The following is a 25,853-nucleotide window of genomic DNA, read 5'->3' as shown; positions in this document are numbered from 1 at the left end:
GGTGCAAAGTGTCACTTTGCATGTAAAAAGGGATTGAGTACTTTCCTGAATGATGCTACCTACAAATCTTTAGTGCACTGAGTGGCAGCTTCGCTCATCATTTTTTCCTTCCCTTAAATTATATCACATTTAAATAAAAAAAGAGTTGCTTCTGTTCATAGAAAATGAGACTGAAGCTTCATTATAAAACATATATGAATTAACATCCTCAATAGGCTGAGGAAATTTAAGATAATAATTGGATGGCACAGTGCAGAAGGACAGAGAACATGGTGATCCAATCAGTTGTAATCGCGAGATCAGCAGGTTTCTGCAAGGAGGGCAACCAGGACATTTTTCCTGACTTCTCAGACACTTCTAGAAACCAGTTTAATGCTGCATCAAAGGGACCATGAAAACAAACTCTTCATGCATCCAAGATGATCCAGAAAATAAACTTTCTCAAGAATCTATGAACTCTTTTTATCCCTTAACTTTACCTAATGCTATGCAATTAAACAGTAAACAATTAACTGAAATGTCCTCAAAACATTTAAATGTGAGTAATGGAAAACACAGACATGACTTACAATGTAGAGAGAGAATGTAGTGTATCAAAGGAGCCAGGTGCCACGGTGGTGATCTGGTTGTCATACAGCGAGAGCAGGCGGACCGAGCTCAGGCCCGTGAAGCTGTCATTTCCCACACAGCTCACACGGTTGCTCCTCAGCATCCTGAGAAAGAAAGGATTAACATCTCTTAGCTTAGCCCAAGCACGGGCCTGAGCCCTGAAGTGATAGCCTGAGCAAGGGCCAAGAGATATGACTCCACATGCATGGCTTCTGGTGGAGGAACCACAAGCGCAGAGCCTGCTGTGCCACCCATCACCTCACTGAAGGGACTGGGTGCACTGCATGTAGAGAGGACTGGAAAACAGAAAGGGGGATATGTAGGGGCAAAGGCTGTTTCCCCTAAGCATTTGTGGGTTAATTCCTTTCAATATCAGAATTGGTAGTTAAAAGTTTCTTAACTGACAATAAATTAAATTGATTTAAATTCTCCAAAACAGAGTTAGCAGCTTCCTCTTCATGTTTCCAAGCCCAATGACTCAAGAAGTGCTCTTTGCATGAAGCAGAAGTCTGTACCAGCTGAACACGTCCTGAAGCCCCTTCCACCTGAATTTTCTTAGGATGAATTCTAGAAACCACTTCTTCTACATTCTCAAGCATTTCAGTTAAATGAAAGCAGGTTACTCTGACTCCTCCTCAAGATAACTCTAAGATACATCAAAGATTTCAGGATAAACACCTACTCTAAAATATCTCATAGTACTTTAAAACATACTAGCTTTGAACTTTGCTGTTCTCCTATCTGTCCACCAATAAATGAATACTTTTCCCTCATGCTCTTGTGTAAGAATAGCTGCTTCTAGCAATTTTAGCAGCTTTAAATGGAAAGTTAAAAATGACAGGCCTGACTTATTAAAAATATCTAAAGTCTATGGAAAACTGAAGCCCCAAATACCACTTAAACTTGTCTCTGCTCTGCTGATCAGCACAGACTCTCTGAAGGTCAGGAAGGTGTGGGTTGTATAAACATTTTCTTTTGAGGTGAAAGAGCTAAACCGCCTTCCTATGAAGAATTAAATGAGTTCAAGCTATAGTGCTTTTACTCCTCCTTTCACTGTTGAAATAACATTAAAATTACTTAGGAAAGAATAATTTCCCACATGTCAATATTGACCAGAATAATTTTTTCCTCTAGCAAAATTCCCAGTAATGATTGAGCTAAATTGAATCAGACTCCGTTACGTAAAATGTGTAATTCCTGTGCAAAATTCTGTTACTTCAAAGCACATGATTATTCCCATTTCTGTTTCTGCAGTTGGATGTTTATACATTCTCAACCACTTCATCATTTTACAGGACTCAATTTCTGTAGTCAAGTAACCACAATGAAAAATTTCAGTGACATGACATCCATAATTAATAATTAATTAATTCATATAATGTATGATACCATTTCTTAAAATAGGAAAAAAGAACTAAGATCTGCTTGAATAATCCATAGTTAATCCTCCAAAATAAAATTTTTCAGGACAGACAGAATGTTACTTTAAAAAATAACTGTCAGAACAGAAGAATAAAAACACCTAAATAATTACACTTACAGTGTTTTGAGACTTTCTAGTCCTTTGAACATTTTGTGTCGAACAGTTTCCAAGCGGTTGCTAGTGAGCAACAGTTCGTTCACACCAGAAGCTCCGTCAAATGCTCCTTCTTCAATATCTGTAATCTTGTTATTGCTCAGGTTGCTATTACACATTAATAGAAACAACAGAAAAACACATTTTCTTTTTAAAAGTATTTTAAATTAACTGTTAAGTGCCACAGACTGCATAGATTTCAAGATATTGAGTTATTGTCAAAAAATAACAAATATATAATTCAACTTCAAAGCAATAAAACAATTCAATGCCTCACTAGCTACAGAAGTAAACAGTTTTTAAAGCAATCATTGAAAGATGCTTTTAAGTAATGGTAATTATACAGTCCTTGCTGCTGCCACACAAGAACTTCTTCTTACAATTTTGAATCTTGTAACTGTATATTTATGTCTCCAGCCCGTGTAGCGTTATTAGATGAAGTGATAACAAAATGATAGTAAGTACCAGCGCAACTAACCACTCTGATTTATTTAATCTTAGCAGACTCAAATATAAGAAAACACTGTAAACATCAACATATGTAAACGAAATGTGTGAATGTAAACAGTAACCACAATGTTAATAATTTATGACATTAGCTAAAAAGGAGGTTTTCTAAGCAAAATCGTTAATTTATCTGCAATTCACATGCAAAACAGATCAAAATGTGGGAAAATGCCCTAAAATACTGCCAAAATATTTAGTGTGTGCAGTTTTTAGTTGAAATATGGGCATTAGATCTCAAATGGGTAGTTATCTGTACTGTGTATACAAAAGCATACGTACTCAACAACACACATTTTCTTACAGATTTTTCATGCTGTTCTTTCCTCCTACTGTTTTATTTGTTTTGTAGAAGCACTGATAAATATCACAGAAGTACATATCTACACACTAAACAGTGTTATAATACACTAGTGATTTTTAAAAAGCTCTTAAAAACACTCTGAGGCAATGTAAAATGAAGTGAGGATGAAAACTTTTTTTTGATGGAATTAATGGTGTTGGGAATTAAACCAAACATTATTTGATACAACTTCTATATAGAGAAGCATTTTAATAGTTCAAATTACAAAAGATGCTATCTGTTAGAACAAAAATCCATACATTTGCCAGAATGAACTGTTGTCATTATCTAAGACACAGAAAAAAAGTTGTGACTTAATAACATGTGCTGACCACTCATTTCTAGCCTAGCTGTAATTTAACCTTGCTTGTGATGAAGGACACAATCATTGCTTTCATTTAGTTTCACAGAGGAGCTGGTCAGTCTCCTGTATGACACAAAACTGGAAGAAAGAAACTCATATTTCTCATCTGTGCTGGCTTACCCATGTCAAGCCCTTAGTTTCCTAAAATCTTATTCCTGGTGTAATATGAATACTACTTCACCCATTTCACAGGGATATTTTAAGGATTAATGTTGCATAGCAAATCAATGATGCAATGCATACATGTGCTTTATTACTGATGAACCATCAAATCAATTAAATATTCAGACCCCAATTTTTATATGTCATCTGTGCAGAAAGACCTTTGCACCTATCCGAGCCTTCAGAAGATAAAAGCTCCATAAAAATACAGAATTCACTCATATTAGTGTCTCTGTAACATCACTATCTCAGTGCTTTCCAGCCATGCCTAACCAATCACTGCACTGTTCTCTAAACTGCAGGATGTTGTAACAACTGATAAGTATATTAGGAAGTTATACAGCGGTACTATTAACAATGTTAACTTTTCATTAACATTGTCTCAATTTCATTCCTCTTTGATTACTCAGATTTTAAAGCTCTTGGCAGTTCTAGAAGACAGTTACACTAAGACTGATTAATATTCTTCCATTTCTTTCTTTCGTCATGAACACATCAACTTAAAAGCAGCAGACTGGGTCTAGATATTAAATGTTTACTAAACTACCTTTATAGCCTGAAAATATGTAACTGTTGACAGTATGTTCCCTTTTCCTTTTTTTACCTAAATATGAAGAATTAGTATGTATGTCTCCACGCATGTGTGTGCACGTGTAAGTAGGCCACATCGAGTACATTATTTATTTCTCAGGCAGCCTGTAGCCATTGAAAGTGCTAATACGAGATCCTTGAGGAATGATGAAATCTGGGTATATACTGTATAGCACTAGAACACTGCTGTGCCAGACATTCCTACATTCTTTCTTAAAGTATCTCAGCCCAGTCCACAGTGGCAAGGTATACTCAAGTGGATACATTAAAACCCAAGAGTTGAATTTTTATTTTTAAATCTTTATCTATTAACTAAAAAAAAAAATTAGTAATAAGTATTTAACTAATTGTGATCACAACAGCTGCCAGCAAGGATCTGGATAAGACTAACAATAGTTAAGGCAATACTGTTTCTCCCCTTGAGAAATGGGTCATTAGGAATGTAGACTGATCTTTTATAAATGGCAGTAATTTGGTGACTACAAAGCAGGCATAATTTTCATTAATCCAAACTATTTTTACTTGCATTTCTCTTCATTTACTATTTATGTTTGGATTTAATCCTGAAAAGATTATGCAGAGTCAGTAAATCTAACTAAATTATTTATCCTCAAACGTGTCTTTTAAATAAGCAAAAGAAAAGCTTTCCATAGATTTATTTTTAGTAACAATTGCAACTCGTAAGATTATAACTCCTCTTAAAACATGAACTGTGAACACGGACTTACATGAACAAGCTATTTTTTTCTCAGTCATTTAATTTTGATATTCCCCTCATCTAATGACAGTTTAATGAAACACAAAATCAAAGGCATATCTTGAATGTGCTGAAAGAGGCAAAACTGCCTGGTTAGGGAGTAGCACAGGAAGTTACAAAAGATTGCTGGAACGTTTTTTGAGCAGCTAACTCTGTGATCTCCCTGCTGTGGCTGCTTAGCAGACCAGCTGGCTGGACACTGCAGTGACGGTGCCGGAGCTATACACCATGAGAAGTTGTTACTGGCAGTGCCTAGTCCCATAGAGAAGAACTGCCAACTCTGACCTACCCCAGTGATTAATTTAAACCCATTCTTGATTTTGGATTAGAATATACGGAATCTTTTTTAGATAAGAAGTAAGAAAAGTGGAGAAAAAGCAAAGAGCTAACGTGCTATCTGAACAGACATGGTCACTGAATTTGCACTTACATTTTACGCAGCTGAGGAAGTTTCTTAAAGATTCCAGTAGCTTCCAGGACTGAAAATTCATTATTATTTAATCGCCTACAAGAAAAGACATCCATTTCAGAAAAAGATATTCATGTATTGGTGCAGAATGTTCCACACTAAGTGAGCCTTTTAGATGGGCTTAACTGAATAGCTGGTATTCAACTGGTAGCTGAAGAACAAATACTGACAATTCTAATTCTGATAATTCCAGTGAACGAACATTCTCGTTAGTTAAACTTTGGCATACATAAGACATACAAAATCAAAACCAGATCACAAAACATCACATGGCTAATACTGCAGAGAAATATAAGATGATGTTTTTCATTTTTCTTTTAAGGTAAGAAAAACAAAAATGTAACTAAGGAAGGATTCCATGGTAACTTATAAATAAAAACCTTCAAGAAGAACAAATAAACCACTGAAGATTAGTTTACTGTTCTTTAAAGGGTATCAGGTGGGGTCTGCCAGACATCTGGAGGTGCTCACAGAACACGATTTACAAGAACGAAATAATTTCTATACGCTCAATGCTTCTTTTGAATAGGGACTCAAACACGCTGCATAGGTCTTCCCAAGAGTTTAAAAACAATTCTTTGACCATGGTTTACCTTCAGACCGCTACATCTAACACACATATACTGCATTAGCATTTTTTGTTGCTTTGTAACACTACAAGAAGCTATACATATGAGCAAGAAATACTAGCTGGATACTGATCTTTCCTGTCCACGTATCAAGGCTGTTCCAGCATAGTATACCTTTAGCAGCATAGTATACCCCTATAGATAGGGGCTCATCTACATGTCAGAAAATATCTGCACTGTCCCAATATTCTCTATTTCCTCTCTTGAAAAGAAAATGGAAATTATGTGTCTTAGAGTCTTTATATGCTTTAATGGAGTCATCGTATTAAGGAAGGGAGCCTGTCCAGCTTTTATTTAGAGATGTTAAATAAGAAGGAAAAGAGATGACCGACAAGATCACCATGAAATAAGATTCAGCACAATTCTAAACTCAGAATGCTTTTGAGAATTGCCTTATTGCAAGACAAGATTAAAAAAACCCTGGAAAATAAAAGAAAGCTGTTCATTCGTCCTCGCTTCCTGCTCATTCTCAATGATAGCCAGAAGGGAAATTAAGGTCATAAATCTGAAGGTATGGCTGTACAACAGGTCCAGCATGGAACCACACTGACAGTAGACAGGAACAGTTTTTTGGATATACATGAAACATTTGTATACTACACTGAAGTACAAGGAATATGAATTTGAAAAGATGATACCACCTCTGAAAATTAGCTGTATGACAATGTGATTTTTAGCGGGACCATATCAAATGAACTTTTTCAGTGTCAATTAACAAAGTTACATCATCATTTTAAACAGCCTTTTTTCCCCTAACCATCATCAACAGAAGCATTAAATGTTCTATAAATGCTGACATTCTCAAATACTTTTCAACTGCTATATAATCTAGTAGAATGACTTGCTCTGTTCTACTACAAACATTTCTAACCCACTCAAAAAGAGCTAAGAATTTGTTCCTTTCCTCTTCAAAACAATTTTTACATAATAAAAAGAATTCTCTGTTTCTCCCTTAAGTTTCCTTCACATAAATACATCCAATCTTTTCAGTTTTTCCCCAGCACTTTTTTTTAAATGATTATTGTTCTCATTGAAACTTTTCCCAAGTCATACATAACTATCTTGAAAAGTGAAGTCTTTGACACGGTACTATAGTTGATATTTTACTATTGTTCTGTACAGTAAAACAATTTTTTAATACAACTTACTACATTCTCGTACATACATCCCAAAAGGAAATTTAAGGCAGTGCCCAGTGGCAGCCCTTCATCTGTAATATGTATAGTAACACTACCACAATCTTTTCTCCTGAACTACCTGCTAGTTATCCCTCAATCTTGTACTTGTGGTGCTAATTAGTCTTCATATGAAGAACATGAATTTTTATTTTATTTAAAATAATCTTAGTCTGCTATCAGTATTACAGAACAATGCTAGGAATTTTCCACTTGTTTTGAAGATTTTCAATGCTTCAGAAGTTTCTTCATACTTCTCTATGATGGAAAAGAAGGATGAGTTGAATCAGAGTACTGTGTTTGGTTAAAACGGTAGCATAAATCGTATCTTCTCGCTAGCTTTGTGTATATGGTGATATCACTACTCATCATTGAGGGCAGATCCACAAATAAAGAGATATTAAGAGTTACAAATTATGTGTTTGTTGTCAGATGAATGACCAAAGGGATCGCAAGGCATTTCAATAGCTGCCGATTGCTGGCTTTATATCTGGAATTATTACATACTGACATAAGAAGTTTCTATTGTCATTGTAAGTGATACCACAGAGAGGAATCAAAATTATTCCACACAACTGGAAAATTACCAGATGGAGTGGCATCCTTCTGGATTTTAATACCATTATTTTCTAAACCCAATGCTCTTGCGACCTCTCAATCATTGGATAATGAAAAGGGTCTTAAAAATACTTCTGTCTGGTTTATTCAAAGACAAGTACTGAAATATCATTCTCAAAATGAATAAGCAAACAAAAGGGCATTTGATGATGATGTCTAAATATTCTGCTTCTCTCTTTTATTTGATGCTTTTGTTCTGTTTTATTAGCACTATGGGTAAAAATATTTCAAGTTTTGGTACAACAGCTGAACCTTCCTGGAAGGCTATGTACTGCAGTGATATTCATGCTTTCAAAAACTATCTTGTTAGGAATTGGTGTTTTATCAGATACTGTACCATCATCACAAAAAATCAGACATACAAGACAGAAAGTGTTTTTATTTAGCATTTCTTCTGAGGATTCTGCTTTGAGTGCTTCCTGAATTTTTCTATAAGTTAAAATGCTACCTGAAAATTATTTTATTTCTGGGATTCATTTACAGTCTTGTAATTTATCCCAAATACTCCAATGGGAGATCAGACAAAAAAGCAACAAAATAGTAATAGAGTAGCACTTGGCTCAGTTATAAATGTTTTCACTTTTTGCAATTAATTATCTGCCTCAAACTGTACTATTTTCAGATTTGTTTTTAAAACAACTACTCTGAAGAAATACATTTTTGATGTGATATTATTACTGTCACAATCAATACAATCGATACTGTAGAGAGGTCACACGATCAAATAAATAATGGAGGGGAATCAAAGATAAGAAAAACCACTTCCAAACTCCTCGACAGAAAACTTTCGTCTTGTTCATTGCCATTTGTTGAACTGAAACACCAACGCTACCAGCTGACGTGAGAACCAAAAGTAGAAATTCTTTTCAAAGGGACAGTTTTAAAGCACATTTAAAGGAAGCATTGCATACTTTCTTAAACTCAACATTAGTGAAGTATTTTTCACGGGACTTATTGGTCCTAGAATGATAGAGACAAAAGTAGTTCACCAAGTAACATGTTGATAGTGCCAGTGAAGCTGAGTTATATGCTAATCTGGCTAAGAAAATACTTATTTTGTTTCTTATATCCCTCCGAGTGTGTCATGCACCAGGGGATCTGTGATGCAATTTCTTTAGGACACTATGGGATTCCTGTCATTTTCAAAGCCTGCCGAGCCAAAGGATGAAAAGAAGCCATGCTCTTTTTCTGCCCTCCCTACTTCTCCCATGGCCTTCGACTTACAACTGCCACATATCTCCAGACAAACTATTTGAAAAGCATAAACATTTGCCAAATAAATCACAAGAAATCTAGACATTTCCTCACATTTGATCATTTCCAAGCCGAGCCTTAGCTCCAAACAACACCCTGAGGAGAATAATCGAGCCTTCCTCTTCACTATTGGAGAATCAAGGTCATTTAACACTAAGAAGTATCTTTCTCTCAAATTTTGTGGGTAAAAGAAAAGAAAGACTAGAAAAGCTGCTCTTCTTGTATATACAGTAAATGTTGGGAACTGGAAAATACAAAGTGGCCCTAGAACTAGACTGTCCCAAGAGGGGCAACAAAGGCAGTGCATCAAAGACCATAAATAGGAAGGAAACAAGAAGAAAAGCTAACTTTTGCATCAGTGAGGCAAATGCTAGGAGAAAGTATTTATTTACAGCACTTGGATTTTTAGAGGAAATACAAAAAAATGCAGAAATAATTTATCTATTCCCCTTTTTATCACATCAAAAGACTTCAAGAACAACCTGTACAGCTCATCGAGAAGATGGCTTAATAGTGACTTTTTTAACAGTTTAAGACCATGTTACTCAGATAAAGTGCTGGATTGAAAAGGGTAATCAATTCAAACAAGACTGGATGTTTTCTGAAAGAACTGCTTTAACTAAGTATGAAATGTTTTAGTCAAATACAATTTTTTTGTTCACTGAAATTTGAGGGTTTAGATACATAGCATATGAGGCTTGATGATTTAATTGTTTCTTCTGAATTTAATATTTATGAATCATAATTATAGAAAGAAAACTTGACAAGTTTATCTTCCACATGTAAATAAATGAATATGAAACCCAACAATTAAAATACTAAATTAAGATTATTATTTCTTCAGAGAGAGTTAAACACAAATCCTGCTAAGAATCAAGACAAAACCCGCTTGCCACGTCAACAACTCTGTTTTTCCTCTCTTGGTTCAGTAACTGTGATTTTTACAACTATTACTTCGTGATCTGCTCCCACACTTTAACCTGCTATGCATTCCTTTATTCTTCAATTAAAGTAATTTTATCTCAGTATATTAAAGCATAACATTATACACATTTGATGAGTATTTTCTGTCTTTTTGTGGACCTTCCTCCATACTGAAGTCTTTCTTTTTCCTTCCTTCTTTGTTCCTCATCCTCTATATTTTATCCCTACCAAATCCTTTACAAGACTGTGTCTCAACTTTTTTCTTCTCTGGCACTACTTCATGAATAGTAAATCAGCAGCATGAATGTGGCCAAAAGCTGAGGTTCACTTTTCCCACATATGCTACTTTTTCAATTGAATTTGCTGTCATTCTAAGCACAACTAGAATTACCACTCAGATTTCTAATTAGAACATCTCTAAGTTCAACTCCTTTTCCCAGACAAAACAGACAAAAAACAGTTTTAAATTCCTTGTCCAGGCCAGGTAGTCCAAATCCTTAACTACATCATTTTGTATCTTCATACTGCTGGACTGTTGCTTTGATGCCAGATGCAGACTTTTAAGACATGCCATATTGTTTCTCATCTCATCCCTGTGGGTCGGAACTTGATCACAGTACTTCTACCTCCATGTCTCTGTCCCCTCTATAGTACATCAAATCAAAGTCCCTCTCTCTTGCCTTTCATCATTCTGCCTTGCTCTTTACACTCAATCTCCTATGAAAAATAGCTATTTCTCCCCACCTTTGTTCTGCCAGTGATGGCCACTTTCATCTCCTGCCTTTCTGCTGATCCTTCAAGCATCTCTGCATTCCTTTTCATACTTTGCACATGGGAAAACCTTGTAAAGCTGTCTTCATTTTATCTTCCAATCCCTCCTTGAAGGCCACTTCAGTTATAATGCCTACAAATCATTCTCATATGGGACTTATTAAGCAAGTAATAATCTGTGACTTCTTTTCTGCCCATCTGTGTTCATTATATTATTATCTCATCTTCTTAACCCAACTCTGTCTTGTTTGTCTGCTTTATCTTCCTCTGCTTTCCTGCCTGACACACATAATGTGTGCGCTGCATAAGAACAATCAGCTGTTTTATTAAACACCGAGGTAGCGCTTCGCAAGACAGACCCTTGGTTACTGGATGTCCTATTTCCTCTTGTAATTAAAACAAGCAAAATAAACTCAATTATCTTTCAAAAAAATCCAAGTGGGTAGCACATGTACTGGAGACATAGATAATACTTTATTACGGGTTCAACTTACAACTCTGCTGTGTACTGGGGGATGTGATCAGGAATTTTGTTGAGTTTCTGATTGGAGCAGTCCACTGTGGTCCCTTCACAGCGACATTTCTCAGGGCACGCCAAATCTGCAAAGCAGTCTCCACTTAATTTGGATCTGTAATCTTCAGTGCCTGTGGAAGAGTCAAGTCAAAATACAGATACTGAGTCAAGAAAGTATAAGAATTGTTTCTAGTAAGACGGTTGAAAAGATGTCTGCAATGCAGATAACAGGTGGGCAACTTGGGAAATGTATGATAAACTTTGTGATACTGAACAGACACAAGGGCTTCAAGAGAGGGTTAAATATAGGGGCTTAAGATATGCTGGAAAAAGAAACTGTGACCAACTTCACATAACAGGATAACATTAACTTGAGCTTTTCACAGCTGTACTTTCTGCTGATTATGCTGTCAGCCAATCTAGCCTTGTTTACAGCTAATCACACAAATGCCACTGATTCTTTTAGAATTTATTTTCTTTCTCTGTATCAAGAATAAATAGATCCTGAATGCCACCTTTTCTCTTTCTCGTTATAAATTTGTATTGCTGACCAGACTTCATTAACCTGTGATTTTAATTTTTTTATAGTCCTGATACTCCACATCATCTCAAACACATAAGATTGAAAGCCCTGTTTTCAGCTTAAATTTAAAAATGTGTGATCCTGACTTAAAGCCTCAGCAGCTTGCCATGCTGTAGAAAGCTGCGTGACGTTCCATGGTGCTTGACAGAACCATGTTTTACTCATACCTCACAACCACATGGTTAGATCAAGCACAACAGAAAATCTCGCTACATTATCAAAACTGCATCCAATATGCCAAGGATAAGAGCAAGGGAAAAGAGGAAGGAGTAGGTATAAGTTACAGAAGCATTTGAAGTTTAATACTTGCTTACATGACATGGCATTCTTATATCTGAATGTCCAGTGCCACAGTAACAGTATTACTGTCACAGATTAAATAAAAAGTACAAAAATAATGAACCACACTGAAAGTTGCCTCCACCATTTCCCAGAGTCAAAGAAAACATCCTAAACATATCAGGAGAAAACATCCATTAAGGAACTGAGGGTGGATGACAAAGAAAACAAAGAGAAGCTGAAAGGACCTGTGGGTTCTTCGTGGACAAAGGTGAAAAGACTGAGACTAGTAGAAGGTGCATCAGGGCTGGGAGGTACATTGTGATTTAGCTCAGACACTGAACTTTACTTACAGCCAAAATGGTGAACTCCTGCAAAAGTAAAGATAGCCAAGAAGGAAAGAAAGACAGAGTAATCCCAATTAAGACAAAAACATGAACTAAGCTCTCATGTTCTCTACTCTAGTTTGATTAGAAGATGTTGCTAAGGGATACCATCTTCAGCAGAGAGAAAGAATAGTTTATTTTAAGTGGCATTAAGAAATGAAGAAAGGATGGGGGTTAATTACAGATTTCATATATGATGATAATGCCTCCCATGCATTATTCTTCACTATTTTGAATGCATTCTTTAAAAGCTATTCACTTGAACATATATACATCTGATGCCACTTAAAACCTTAATAAACCAAAGAAACACAGGAGAAACAGATTGTTCAAGGGAGTTAAAAAAAACCCTACCTTATCACATATTACGTTAGCTAGCTTTTGTAAATGTCTGTAACACATACCATATAATTACATGCAATATTTCTGTGAGCTAGCAGACAAATGATATTTTTTCAGATTGATGATTTAATACTTGTATAGCCTCTAGTCTTCCAAATAACTGTAATGAAATTCTACTGACTTCTGTCTGCAGATCAAGATCTCCCAATGACATATTTAAAACAAATATAAAAAATACTTAAGATTTTAAAGAAATGCTAATATTTTAACAGCATTTACTGAAGTGTAAAGAAGTGGGTTTAGAACTTTTCAATACTCAAAACCAAGGCTAAAAATACACTTTTTTTCCTCCTGCATCCAGAGTAAATCACTATCAGCAGTTTTAAGTAAACAGCTAAAGTATTCAGGAACAAAGTCTTCAACAACTACAAGAACTTTATGCAGCATCTCTCTGATAACCTAATACAAAGCACAGAAGCTCTATTTCAAGAAGCAAGTCTGTAGCACCTGATTAATTGAATTATTTCATTATTTTTACTCTTTTATGTTTTTTTTTTAGGAATAGCATTTTATAAAGGGTATATAAAGAAACCTAAACTGCATGTGTGGCCATATTATAAACAGGCTTTGAAGACATTTGCTGGCAAGAAAACACTTCTAACTCAGAGACAAAAGTTGTGCTGGCAAGGTTTGAGTAGAAATCCCTCTGTGGCAGGAATACAGCTGTTCTACTCATTAAGGAATTGAGTGGTACTACAGGTTTGAGAAATTTAATCCCCCTCTGTTTTATGCTGCTTTAAAACACATTTTCGCGGCTGCCAATGCTGACAAATTGCTGCCTTAGTTTGTACTTCATTTTGTCTTTCCTTCATATTCAAACCAACATATTAGTATGAGAGCATGAAGAATGTTACATGATTGCTGCAAATTTAAGTGATACATCAGACAGCATTAGAAAAGCTGTTAAATATACCAGCTTAAAAGACAAAGAATAAGACTAATCAATAAATCAGTACTTCAGACACTGCAAAATGATAACATACCTGTAATACTTGTAAGAACAAGTGCACTGGTGTCATAATAAATTATTGTAGATGTTTTTCTAGATATTAAACTATGGTAGAAAACCCTGCTTGCAAATCACATACTGTAATTCATCAACAGATTAACTATTCCCTTGTTTATTTTGCCAATTAATAATTTATCATCTGTTAGGAACATAATGCAAATGCATCAGTGTTTTTTTCTATTAAGAAATCAGTGCACACACCTGACAAGCAAGGTAAAATAAATATATTCCAAAGAGCAAGGGCCAACATTAGTAAATCTTTTGTGAAAATATCGTAGACTCATAGGTTAAAGCAGTGTGCAAATTGCTGTTTAACCCCAACTCTAAAGTTGTGTTTTCTTTAAGTATTTCTGATTTATTGTATGTGTTTGACCACATAATGCCTTTAATGAAGAATATCAGCTTTCTTTTCCAAGCATTCCACTGTAATTTTGCAAACACAAGGAGGGTGAGCAAGCAGTAGCTGCAGCCAGCGTAGAGCATGAAAGCAAGGCAAGAAAATGTTCACTTGTGCAAGGTTCCTTTTTAAAATTGTACTAGCTCTTCGATGGCAGCATAGTTTCCTGTGTTTAAAAGCAGCTCAAAAGCTACATTTTAAAAACAGTAGTGGCAGAAAGGCAAAGTACAAGGTAAGCAAAGGCGTCAGTTGAAATATGAACTTGCAGGTGCAACCTTCTAAATAATTTAAGTAGACATATAATTTTGGTAGGTTGTGTGCAAATTTCGCAGGACAAAAAAAAGTAAATGGAGCTGCATGCTAAGCTCTTATATTCAGAAAACAGAACTACTAGTAATCTACAAAGGAAAACTATGTCTAGCTACAGGTATTGACTAATGTTAATACACATGCATCAGTTTCCTAAAAGCTAAAACAAACTTTGCTTTTTGGGGGAAAGGGAGAGAGTATCTGCAGTTAGTCAATCTTACTGCAGAGCCAAACCTACCTGGAATGAAATACTGTTCTTTAGCTAAATAAAGAGAAAAAAAAAAATAGAAGATGCACCTGAATGTCAGCAAGCAAAGAATGAGTTTTATTAGATTAAGTATGGACTACAGTTAACTACAGATAATTAAGTGAAAAAATGTGTATTCACAATGAGAGCCGATAAACAACAAAGTGTGAATAGTCATAAATGTATCCGGGACATGTATAACATATAAACAGTTCTCATCTGGTATTTGCACTTCAGATTGAATAAAGTGTAGAATGCGAAATGCACCTGGAACAGCTGGATACCATATGACAAAAGTTAGGATTTAAAGAAATGTAAGTAGAAAATGGAATGAGATTAGAAAAAGAAAACAGTAAATTTCAGTATGAGATAAGCTTCCTGTATAAAATGAATATGTTGTGTTTCCATATTTAGCTAGAAATTTTTAGATCTTTCACATACTCCAGAGCCATGTGGAAATTTTACAATATGATTTATGTTGGTGATAATTGTAATGAGTAACTTCAGCATTTCATTCCGAAGTATTATATATTGCATTTTTTTCTTAGATTTAACGCTACTTAGAAATAGTGCCAAATGTGTTAACTACAGTAATGTTCCATGATCCAATAGTCTATGACTTCCATGATTTCCCCCCTTCACTCTAAGAACTAAAAAAGATTCTGCAATGTTTAAAAATTCTGTAGAGAGCCAGCTGCCTTCATTAGAACTTCTATAACCACTGTTTTTGCCAATAAAAGAAAAATAGCAGCTGAATGAAGAAAATTACCTGAGCAGCGGAATTTCTTGCTTTTGATCTGGCCGATCCTTTTGTTTGCCAGACGGCGGGGGCTGGTGCAACGGGCACCACTGGTCTCAATGGGGTTTGCATGAAGATAATCCGCCAGCCACTTCAGATGGCAGTCACAGATAAATGGGTTCTGAGCCAAATGCCTTTCATGAAGAAAAAAATGTTAATTTCACACATTATTTTCCCTTTGGTCTCAGCAGTTCCTGATATTTTTAGCACAACTGTAGAATATCAAGTCATACTAAAGACAACCATAAACAAGGGCATACATACAAGGTCTGAATTGCACGTAGGGGTGCGAAAGTGCCTTTTGCAATGGTCTGAAGCTTGTTGTCATACAAAGAAAGAAGATTCAGGTTGTGGAGATCTTGAAAAGCATCAACTCGCAGGCAGTTGATCTTGTTGGCATTCAGTAACCTGTTTAATGGAAGACAATTATAAAATTGAAAGACTTCACTCAGTGTCGCTGCAGATTCAGTGTTTTTCACAGTCAATTCTTCGTGTGCATTTGTAATCAGAACAAGAGATATAGTAAAAAATATTGGCAGTGACATAAGGGATTTCAGTGAATTGAAATATTTTTCTTAGGTGCTCTGAAACTTTTCCTAAATATTTGCATCTTGGCATTGAAATGTGTGGGTTTGTTCCACTACAATCATAGTTCTTGTATGTGCTGGTAGGTGTGTGTGATGTTCGTGTATGCAAAGCAATAAGATTAAAAAATCAAGTATCTGCAAGGAAAACTAGTTCCTTTTGCCAAATAAATAAACAAACAAAAAAGGAACTGAACACTGTGTTCATTAGCTGGAAGAGATGTGCAGTGGCACTTTTAATTATATGTTACTAATCAGCATGCTGCCACATTAACAGAGTTGTAGTAAAAACTGGTGGCATGGAACATATCCAAATCTGTCTTGGACTCTTTTTCCTCTCCATCTTCAAAGGGAACCTTTTCTTCCCTGTACCTCCCAGACTTCTAAAGTTAAAGCAAACATGCCAATCTAAACCAACTCCTTCACACATCTGAAGAGAAAAAAAAAAGTCATTCTACTGAATGCATTCTTATAACCAAATCTTTTTTAGTTTTTTTTTCCTGTATCCAGCCAGAAATGGAATGGAATAGAACAGTGGATTTGAAAACCAATGCTCTGATAAACCATTTATTCACACAAGCAGTAATTTAATTAGACTGAAATGTATTGTCCATGCAAAGTATGGGAATTGTCATATCAAACTATGAGAATGTTGCTAAAGCAGAATAAATAGTCTGAAATATGTTTTCTAACTGAAAAAAACAAGAATGCATACCCTCCCACTACTACACTATTAATCCTTTGTGACTAAAAGAAATCAAACCAGAAACCTCTAGATGGTGCTAGAACTTGCATTGTGTTAGTATTTACTTACTGTTTTGCCATCTTCAATGAGTTGCTAATAGTACATGTTGCCAATCATTACACTATCAAGTTTGGACATTAAATACTTTTAGTCAAGTGGGAAGAAATTTTGAATTCTTTAAGAATCAGCTTTAACTCAACAATCCAGTTATTCTGGGTTATGGTCTATTTCATAAATTTCTTTTATATAACAAGAACAACTAGTACAAAGCCTTTTCTGCTAAAAAATTGACAACATATGATAAACATATCAACATAACATTCTTCTTTATTCCTTGTATTAAATCTAAATATAAATGGTTTATAAGATTACACACGCACATTTCCAATATGTTAAACCAAATAGCAGATGGAGTTCACAGAGTCAAAGGACTGTACAGAGAAGAGCGTCAACAAACATTAAAAGTCATTAATGAAACTGTACTGCACTGTACTGCTCTTCCATGGGTACAAGTAGAAATAAAATTATTTAGCATTTCCACTACCTATTTTCTCTGTATGAAGCTTACAAATATTAATTTCATGGTTCACATACAAATTTGTACATACTATTTGCTATTTATAGGGCAAGATAGTATCATATCCTACATGTTTTATCCTTTTAACTCCCCCACAAAAGAATAAATTCATTGTAATCATTTTAGGCTGAGATATTAACTAAGGTATGATTGTGGATGAATAGCAAGCTGGCCTACAACAGTTTTGACTCCTTTGGCTTTAACATAATTTGTTTATGTTACACTCTGATCTTACATAGAGGATTTCCTCCCAATTCTTCTCCAGGCATATATCTCTCATCATGTTTACCCTTCTGAATGACCCCAAAATAGAATAAATATTAAAAAAAATACTCACAACAATTGCAGAGAAAAGAGTCCTTCAAATAGGCCCTTTGGAAGTTCTGTAATTTTATTGCCATAGAGGACACTGTATTGGGAAATAATAAAAGTCAATAAAGCCATCATTATGAAAGACATATACTATGTGATTTTGACTTTAAAAAGAAAGAATTTTTCATTTCCCTGAAAGGAATTTAACAGCAATAACTTAATACTTGCAAGGTACTTGTGGTCCTGTGAGGCAGCACTATCACACGTTTTCCCAAAGGGTCTTTTGCCCAAAGAGCTCTCAGCAGAATCAGCACCTCACTGTTTACAGCCTTACCAAGGCATCTTGGCAAGTGGATTTGCTGTTTTGTAAGAACAACTAACTAGGGAATAATATAAATGTTTGATGTTGTTCAACTCTTTGCCATGAACATATTTATGAAAAACCCATACATTTTTAGCGTTCAGCAGTAATATCATATTCAATTATCCCTCTAAAATTCTGAAATTATTTTTACAGCTTTCAGAACTGATTGAATTTATATAAAAATTCTGCAGAGAGCCTAAAGTCCGAAGCAATTTCACTATAAGAATGTGAGAAATTTGCTACTGTTTTTATATGTCAAGTAGATACCTACAGTGAATTGAGTGAGCGTAAGCCCTGGAAAGCATCTGGAGCTGCTTCAGAGATCTGGTTATTGCTCAGGTCACTGAAATAGATGAAATTTGCTTAAATTCATTCAAGCCATTTTCAAATTAGTAAACATTAAAATAATATCTGATTAGAGTTAGGCATGGAGGGAAAACAGAAATTAAAGTATTTATGTGAGACTCTGCCAAATAATTTTAATTAAAAACTACTAAAATTGCCAGTAAAAACCAAAATGGATGGTTAAAAATAGATCTTTCAAATGCTCAAAAAAAATGACAGAGATCTACTTTTCTTAATTTCTCAAGTACATTTCATCAAGAATTCTCCGTTAGCGATGGTCACAGGACTGTACAGGCTGAAAGGTATTCTTAAATAATGGTGACTTATCCCCATTAATTTACTTTTTTAAATCAAATCTTCACTACAATAATATACTGTTTCTAAGCAGACCTATATTAAGTAATATCAATAGTCAATAAAACAATTTTTATTAATGTAAAAAAGATGCTAAATGATCTTAGTAATCAGGCTGCCATATTAATCTTCCAGCAGTCAAATTTTCTTGAATGGTCACACACTGACTGCAGTTCCTCTGTATGACCTTGACTGGTACTTAATTTTTTTTAATGTGTATATATATATATAGGGGGGTGTGTATGTGTATATAAGTCAGAAAATAAAAAAAAAAAATCTGTATTACTAGGTACATACATTCTTCGAAGCTTTTTATACGGTGAGAAAGCTCCAGGAGGTATGACCTTGATTGAATTTTGTTCTAACCGGCTGCAAAACAATAGCAACAAAGTAAGAATACAAACCCCAAATCAAACATCAGTCCGAAGTCATAACATACCAGAAGGGATAGATTTTAACAAAGAAGGCTGCTTCTGCTTTCATTTTCAGTATAACTTTATCTTGACAAACAAGGTCATTTCATTTCAGTTTTCTTCACTAAAAAAATATTTTTTTTTCTGTAAAAAGCCTTTAACCTATGGAATGTAATGCTGTGAATTAAAACCCAATCTTGATTTTTTTTCCCTGAAGAAAACTTACTTTCAGAGCACACAAGCCTTTGTAAAATTTAAGCTAGAACTGTTGTTAAAAATTTCAAATTTGAATTAGTGTATTTATTCACATAAAGCTTTTTATACTAAGTTTTATTTAGAAGCGTCCAAAGACTTCTGTAAGTTAATCATTCAAAGATGCAAACAATAAGACAGGGGAGAGGAATCTTTCTATCAAATAAATAATGTATTTTGCTACCTGCAGTAAGGCAAATGCCATGGTTTTAAACACACACATACGATTCTTTTAGATACAGTCTGTAACACATTTTCTTTAAGATATAGTACTAGGATTGTGCAGTCACACTTCTAACTATTTTAAACAAGTATTTTTATCCAAAATTGTAGTTTATAGTACTGGCCACATTTGCTTTGTATGTATAGTGACTGTGACTGAAACTTGTTAAACTGCAAAGCTGATGGAAACTGTTTTCAAAGAATTTTTTGAAGTGCCAGAGCTTTACACATGGGAAATCTATGCTGATACAGACCTATGGCCCACTTGCCAAAAAGTCATACCAGATTCAGCGATAAGCACATTTAAAATAGAAGCTAAATAGCAGATACCACAGTGTTTCATGATTATGGCAGTTCAAAAATTTCTATTATGTAGACGTAAGGAATGAACTACTTATACAAAAAGGCACATCAGGAAAAGGCAGTATTACTCAAACATGCATACCATGCTTAAATAATAATAATAATAATAATAATAATAATAATAATAATAATAATAATATCCCTTTTTCATATACAGATACAAACTCTTACTGTGTTCCAAGTACATAAAGATAACACAAAAAATCTATTTCATGAGGAATCACAGTTCTGTAGAATTTACTGCAGTTTTATATCACTCAGACACAGACTCAGAATCCAACATAAAAAAGCCTTTTTAAATCTAGATGCAGAAATATTACCCTTTTTAAATGTAGATGCAGAAATACTAGCCTATTTTTTATCCTCATCCTATTAACTTTCTTCTGTTTCATTTTTGCTCTGATAGAGACATTAGTCTGTGTGTGTACCATGTAACTAATAAGCTCATATGTTCACTTAGCGTAAGCCTTTACATTCAACTATTCTTACAATTGATTCTTTTTTTCTTTTATAAAGTTTCTCAGAACGTGTACCAGAATTCACAGTTGAACTAAAGAAAGAACTTACTGCTTCCACAAAGTTTTTTTCAGATGGGGATATTTATGCATTCAATACTCAAATCTCTGACTCTGCTTTACCTTGCCAGAATTTGATCTTGAATAAAGAAGCTGAGAAAATAAAAAGCCTCAAAAAAATCTTCCTGACACACACACAATCTAGTTTTATTGGTGCTGTTTTAGATGGGGTTTATACTTTAAAAAATCTTTAACTAGGAAAATGTTGACACCTTGCTACAGTTTTCAGGTTTATTTCAAACACTGGAGGGAATCCCATGGCATAAGACTGTTAACTTTTTCCATAAACATGATATACTTCCATACGCTTTCTTCGCCCTGGCGGAGCCTCTTGGAACCATGAAACACATTTTGCATCACACTAGGAGTATGCATTAGGCTGCAAAGGATCAAGGTCACTCTTGTCTAGTGCATTTGAGCGTTCCAGTTAAGAGTTTGCAGAGGGCAAACATCTGAATAACTAAAAACTTGCTTAAGTCAGAGGTCAACACCAAGTTAGACTAAACCCAAGTATCTTCTGTTCTTATGCTATATTTTTAGCTTGTTTCCCCAGAAAATGAAGATTTTGCATCTTTATCATCTAGTTTTCTACTCAGCTGGCTAGGTAATCAAATAAAAAATTTCTAAAACTTTCCTTACTTTATCAGTGGGAAGGAATTAAGAAACCAAATTAACCCAGCCATGAAGGGAATTGCAGCCATCCACCAGTTCCTGTTACACATCCTATTTGGCAGCAATCAACTGCCTAACCACCAGGGAGAGCCTGACCAGACATTCATCAGGTGTGTAGCTTTGAAAACCCGCCAAAGAGTCTCTTGCACAATGAAACACGTAGGAGATACTCAAGACAACTGGAAACGAGTGGGGATAGTAAAAAGGACAGGGAAGGACGTGAATTGCTGGAGAGAAGACACAACAGGGAAAAATGCCTCTGTGTACATGGGAAAGAGAGATATTGCAGTGGCAATGCTTCCACATGAGGATGTCACAGGTCTCCTTTATAAATGCTGCTTATTAGCCCATGATGTAGAGATTTGTAAACTAATGCTGGTGGGGATCCAGTCTACGTTCACCTATCTTTAAGCATATTATGCTTTTAACCACACATGATATAACTTGACAGCATTTAATTGAGACAGGCGGGGTCCAGTGTTAAATTAAGAAACAAAGTATTTTCTAGTTTACTTCTTTATTTTAAAAAATATATTAGTTCTATATACTTAAGTACCTTAGAGGATACATGTATGCCACTTTTTATGAGAAGACAGAATAGCAGATATAGTATACTGTTCTCCAATTTGTCTACAAATTCTATGCATTCAAAACCTGAAGAAGTCCTACTACAGCATATTTCTGAAAGCTAATTTTCTAGCAGTTGTAATAGAGCGAGCTACCAATTCACCAATGGATATGTAAAATGAACTCCATGTCAACTTTACTTAAGATTTCCTCTTAGTAAGAAATTTATAGTGTAATGGATAGACTGTGCAATACTGGGATAAATTGACAAGCTTTTCTGGATAAAAGATTTTTTACAGTAGGATCATCTAAATATGTCTTCTCTTAACTCACGCCAATGTGTACGCCCTAAAACACATCACATTTTAGAAAATGAGATTAGTCTAAGAGGATAAATAAGATTATATAAATACAGAAGAAAAATCTTTTATACCTCAGCTTGTCTGTAAAGAAAGTAAATCAAATTCACATTTTCAAGCTTTGTTATCCTCTAATCTGCTTTATCTTCCTAGAATCAGCTGAATTTCACAGAGTGCAAATTTGCATTCAGTATTCCAGAGAAAATCCAATTAGATATATTCCAGGGTCACAAAGCACAGATAGACTAATAGCTAAAGGAATTTGCATTCTACTGATAAAACCCATAGTAATTAAAAACTCCTTTATATTGAGTCTTCACATTAAATGAAACATTTTAAATTCTGGAATAGGATGGGCTGTCGTTACCTATTACTGAAAAAAACCAGCTATTAAGTGCTCACAAATGACATGGCCAGAATTACTATTATATTACAGATGAACAATAAGCTAATATCAGTACTTTTCAATGGAAATTTTATTAAACTTCGTGTACATCTCCTTTCGAAGTCATTCTTTTTTATAAATGATCCTGTATGTGTTATAAACAGTGTCTTGGTGGTTTCTTTTTCAAAAGCCACAGTCAATTTTAGTAGCATATTTAATAAGATAAGATAATGGAGGAAGACAGTTAAGTACATGCTTCATCAAAGCTTGCACTGCCTTATATGTAAGAAGTACTCTGCCCATCACCACAAAAACGCTAATTAATGCTTTTAATATTAAGCCTCCTGGTCCTTTTAGTGTTTCACTTCAAAGAATCCTGTGTCAATACATAAGTGTTTTACTGTCTTTTAACACTGCCAAACTGGTTGAAATCTTTTTTGAAGACTATTCCCTAACGCCTTCTATCTAGGAAATGTACTGTGAATGTCTATTTTCCTAAATCTTTCCCCCTTGCTTATCCCTGCAGACACCAAAATGTACAATCACCTACTATTCTAAGAAACAAAAGTGCTTCTGCAGTTGTGACTTCCAACCTAATCAAATCAAATCAAAGTAGGTCCCCAGCCAGTGGACAGATTCCTCCCACTCAGTCCCCAGAGAGCTCTGTGACATGTAAATCACTTGACACTTTCCAGGAGGATGATGTTCCCTACTACAAGCCTGCAGCACACCATTACTGATTACTACTTCCGCACTTACAGAGACAGACAACATGCTTATTTATACTGACACTTTTAAATTAGCTTATTTCCCACTATAAAAAGTAATTTCTATGAAAGGGTTCTGCATCAGGAAAGAGGACAGACTGGGAATGAAGAACACCCTGTTCCTTACAGAATCACTTTTATTTTAAGTCATGCAGATGAGGTACAATATACTAAGATAGCTGAGTAGAGGAAGGTAAAAAATACTGCAGAGATGGGCTGCACCAAAATGCATGTTAAGGGGTCAGAGACAGACCTAAACAAAATTATTTTGTAGCAATAAAATAAAGTAGAGCATCCTCCTTTAAGAAAAGACAAACTTGAATACCGAGCAGCAAATTAGCCACATACTTTATAATTCTATACTTTCATAATAAGTTATATAGAACACAACATCTTGATTACGTAAATTTGGTCAATACAACAGTGGCTTTAGCTGTTAATTAATCTATATATTTAATTCCAGCATCTACTAATTTACAAAAAGTCTGGAGCAAGCTTGTCAAGAAACCCCAGAAGAATTTTTACTACAGAGAAGAAAGTGTAAGATGTGCAATGAGTCTGATGTATTGCACAGATGCTGATTATACATGGTAATAAAATTGACAGCTCTTCTTTGCATTTTCCCCATCTGCTTTTAAAGTAAATGTCAAAAACAGCTGTCAGAAAACAGAAAATTATTTCAGTGATGGGATTCAGTGCAGCTCCTGAATCTGAAGAACTGCAATACAAAGCCAACACAATTTTCATCCTATGCAACATCTACTAGGCTTATGGTGGGGTTTTGTTCATTTTTTTTTTCAATAAAGAAACAGCAATAGTTGCCCTTTGCTGCAGGAATCTTTGAGGCTATTACAGAAAGTTCCTTTTTTCCCTCTCTCAACGACTGCACCTGCACAGTCCTTATATCCACTAAATGTCACTTCTAACTTTAGCAGAAAAAGGATTCTGTTGAAATCTGTAATACCATCCATGTCTACAACAACAACAACAAGATTTATTTTTAATGACTATATTACTTGCACTTTAGAATTTCAGGCTCTAATTCAGTGTATTAATAAATCTGGTTGACAGTTTCCTAAATATTTGCATATAAAGCATCGTTGTCAATGTTGCCCTAAAGCTTGCCAAACTGTTAACATCCAGTCTAATTGTTCTATCAAATATTTCCTCGGGGGACTGATTGTAAATGACATTTACATAATGTCTGCATTACATCAAAAAAGCAACGAGAGCTGTCATTCTAAAGCTATTAAACAATTCATTGCTTTTACTCAAAAGCAACTCCCAAACCTGCATTTGTTTAATTTTTCATCACAGAAAGGGCCATCTCATACTCTGAACCCTACAGCACCATTAATGATTATAGTCTTTATATTCCTTAATTGTTACAGATTCAGGTTATAGGCGAAATGCACCACTTCTAAAGAATTATTTGCTCGGTACTTTGGCATCTGTCAGAGTGTGGCTCCAGTGCAATTAGACTGAGTCGTCTAAAGTCAAATAAAATCCTCTCTAATTAGCCTATTTTTGATGAGAGTTGTTATACCACAAAAACTACTTGAGCTGCTCAGAGCAACTGCATTAAGTTCACAAAAAAATAGATGTAATCCTGCTATACTCTTATCTCATCACAAGCATTATCTTTGCAGCCTGTTCTCACTGAGCAGGAACACAAGCTTGAGAATTCCACTGTTGTGCCAAAACGATAGTGTGGCAGAAGTCCTTGCTAGATGTTAAACAATACATGGACTTGCACCATAAACTTGGCAGAAAAATGCAAATGAAGATTTTTAACTGAGAACACTTTCCACAAGTGGTTGATGCTTACTGAACCATGTATTTAGCAATATATAAATAATGAAGGAAGCATTTACTTGATGATGGAACACAAAATAGTGAAAAGTCAGTACCCATAGTTTCTTTTACAGTAACTCCATGCACACTATTGCTTAGGAAAAGTTATCAATAGTGAAGAGCCAAACATGAAAACAAAATCTAAGAGTAACAACACCATTGGAGTATGGCACAGCTGTCAAGAATCTATGAGGGTTTTCCTGGAAGAGCTAGATGGGCCTTCTCCAGCTTCCCTTCAAGCAGCATAAAATATTCATTTATTCAATGCTTGAGTTATTTTGTTTCCCGTGACAGAGTACAGAGAGGCCCCTCAAAGTGCTTCTTCTACTTCAATACACACCAAAAACTTGCATAAAACTTACAGAGGTGGAACAGTGTTCATTCTGGCCAGGACCTACTTCCAGACACTGGAAAGCTGCACCACTTTCACATTTTGTTTCTCCGGTTGTTGTGCTTTTTGTTTCTACATCCT

The 25,853-nt window shown here is 35.0% G+C and overlaps 1 protein-coding gene across 13 annotated transcripts in view; it reads right to left on the bottom strand.

The window, feature by feature from the left end:
- Positions 1–25,853, bottom strand: part of SLIT2 (slit guidance ligand 2) — a 256,360-nt gene that overhangs the window by 49,403 nt on the left and 181,104 nt on the right. For 8 of the 13 annotated variants that reach the window (XM_054065264.1, XM_054065267.1, XM_054065268.1 and 5 more), the window contains exons 10-20: positions 19,250–19,321; positions 18,525–18,596; positions 17,915–17,986; positions 15,936–16,079; positions 15,642–15,805; positions 14,864–14,887; positions 12,476–12,493; positions 11,241–11,391; positions 5,337–5,411; positions 2,150–2,293; positions 570–713 (exon numbers count right to left, since the gene is read on the bottom strand). In XM_054065264.1, the coding sequence (XP_053921239.1) occupies positions 570–713; positions 2,150–2,293; positions 5,337–5,411; positions 11,241–11,391; positions 12,476–12,493; positions 14,864–14,887; positions 15,642–15,805; positions 15,936–16,079; positions 17,915–17,986; positions 18,525–18,596; positions 19,250–19,321 (1,080 nt within the window). The remainder of the gene's footprint in view (positions 1–569; positions 714–2,149; positions 2,294–5,336; positions 5,412–11,240; positions 11,392–12,475; positions 12,494–14,863; positions 14,888–15,641; positions 15,806–15,935; positions 16,080–17,914; positions 17,987–18,524; positions 18,597–19,249; positions 19,322–25,853) is intronic. The other 5 variants (XM_054065266.1, XM_054065270.1, XM_054065273.1 and 2 more) reach the window with 2 other exon arrangements.

Source organism: Cuculus canorus, chromosome 4 (genome assembly GCF_017976375.1).
Source record: "Cuculus canorus isolate bCucCan1 chromosome 4, bCucCan1.pri, whole genome shotgun sequence".
In the NCBI taxonomy this organism is placed as follows: Eukaryota; Metazoa; Chordata; class Aves; order Cuculiformes; family Cuculidae; genus Cuculus; species Cuculus canorus.
Note: the sequence above shows the minus strand (reverse complement) of the source record. Positions and strands in the feature narration are given on the sequence as shown.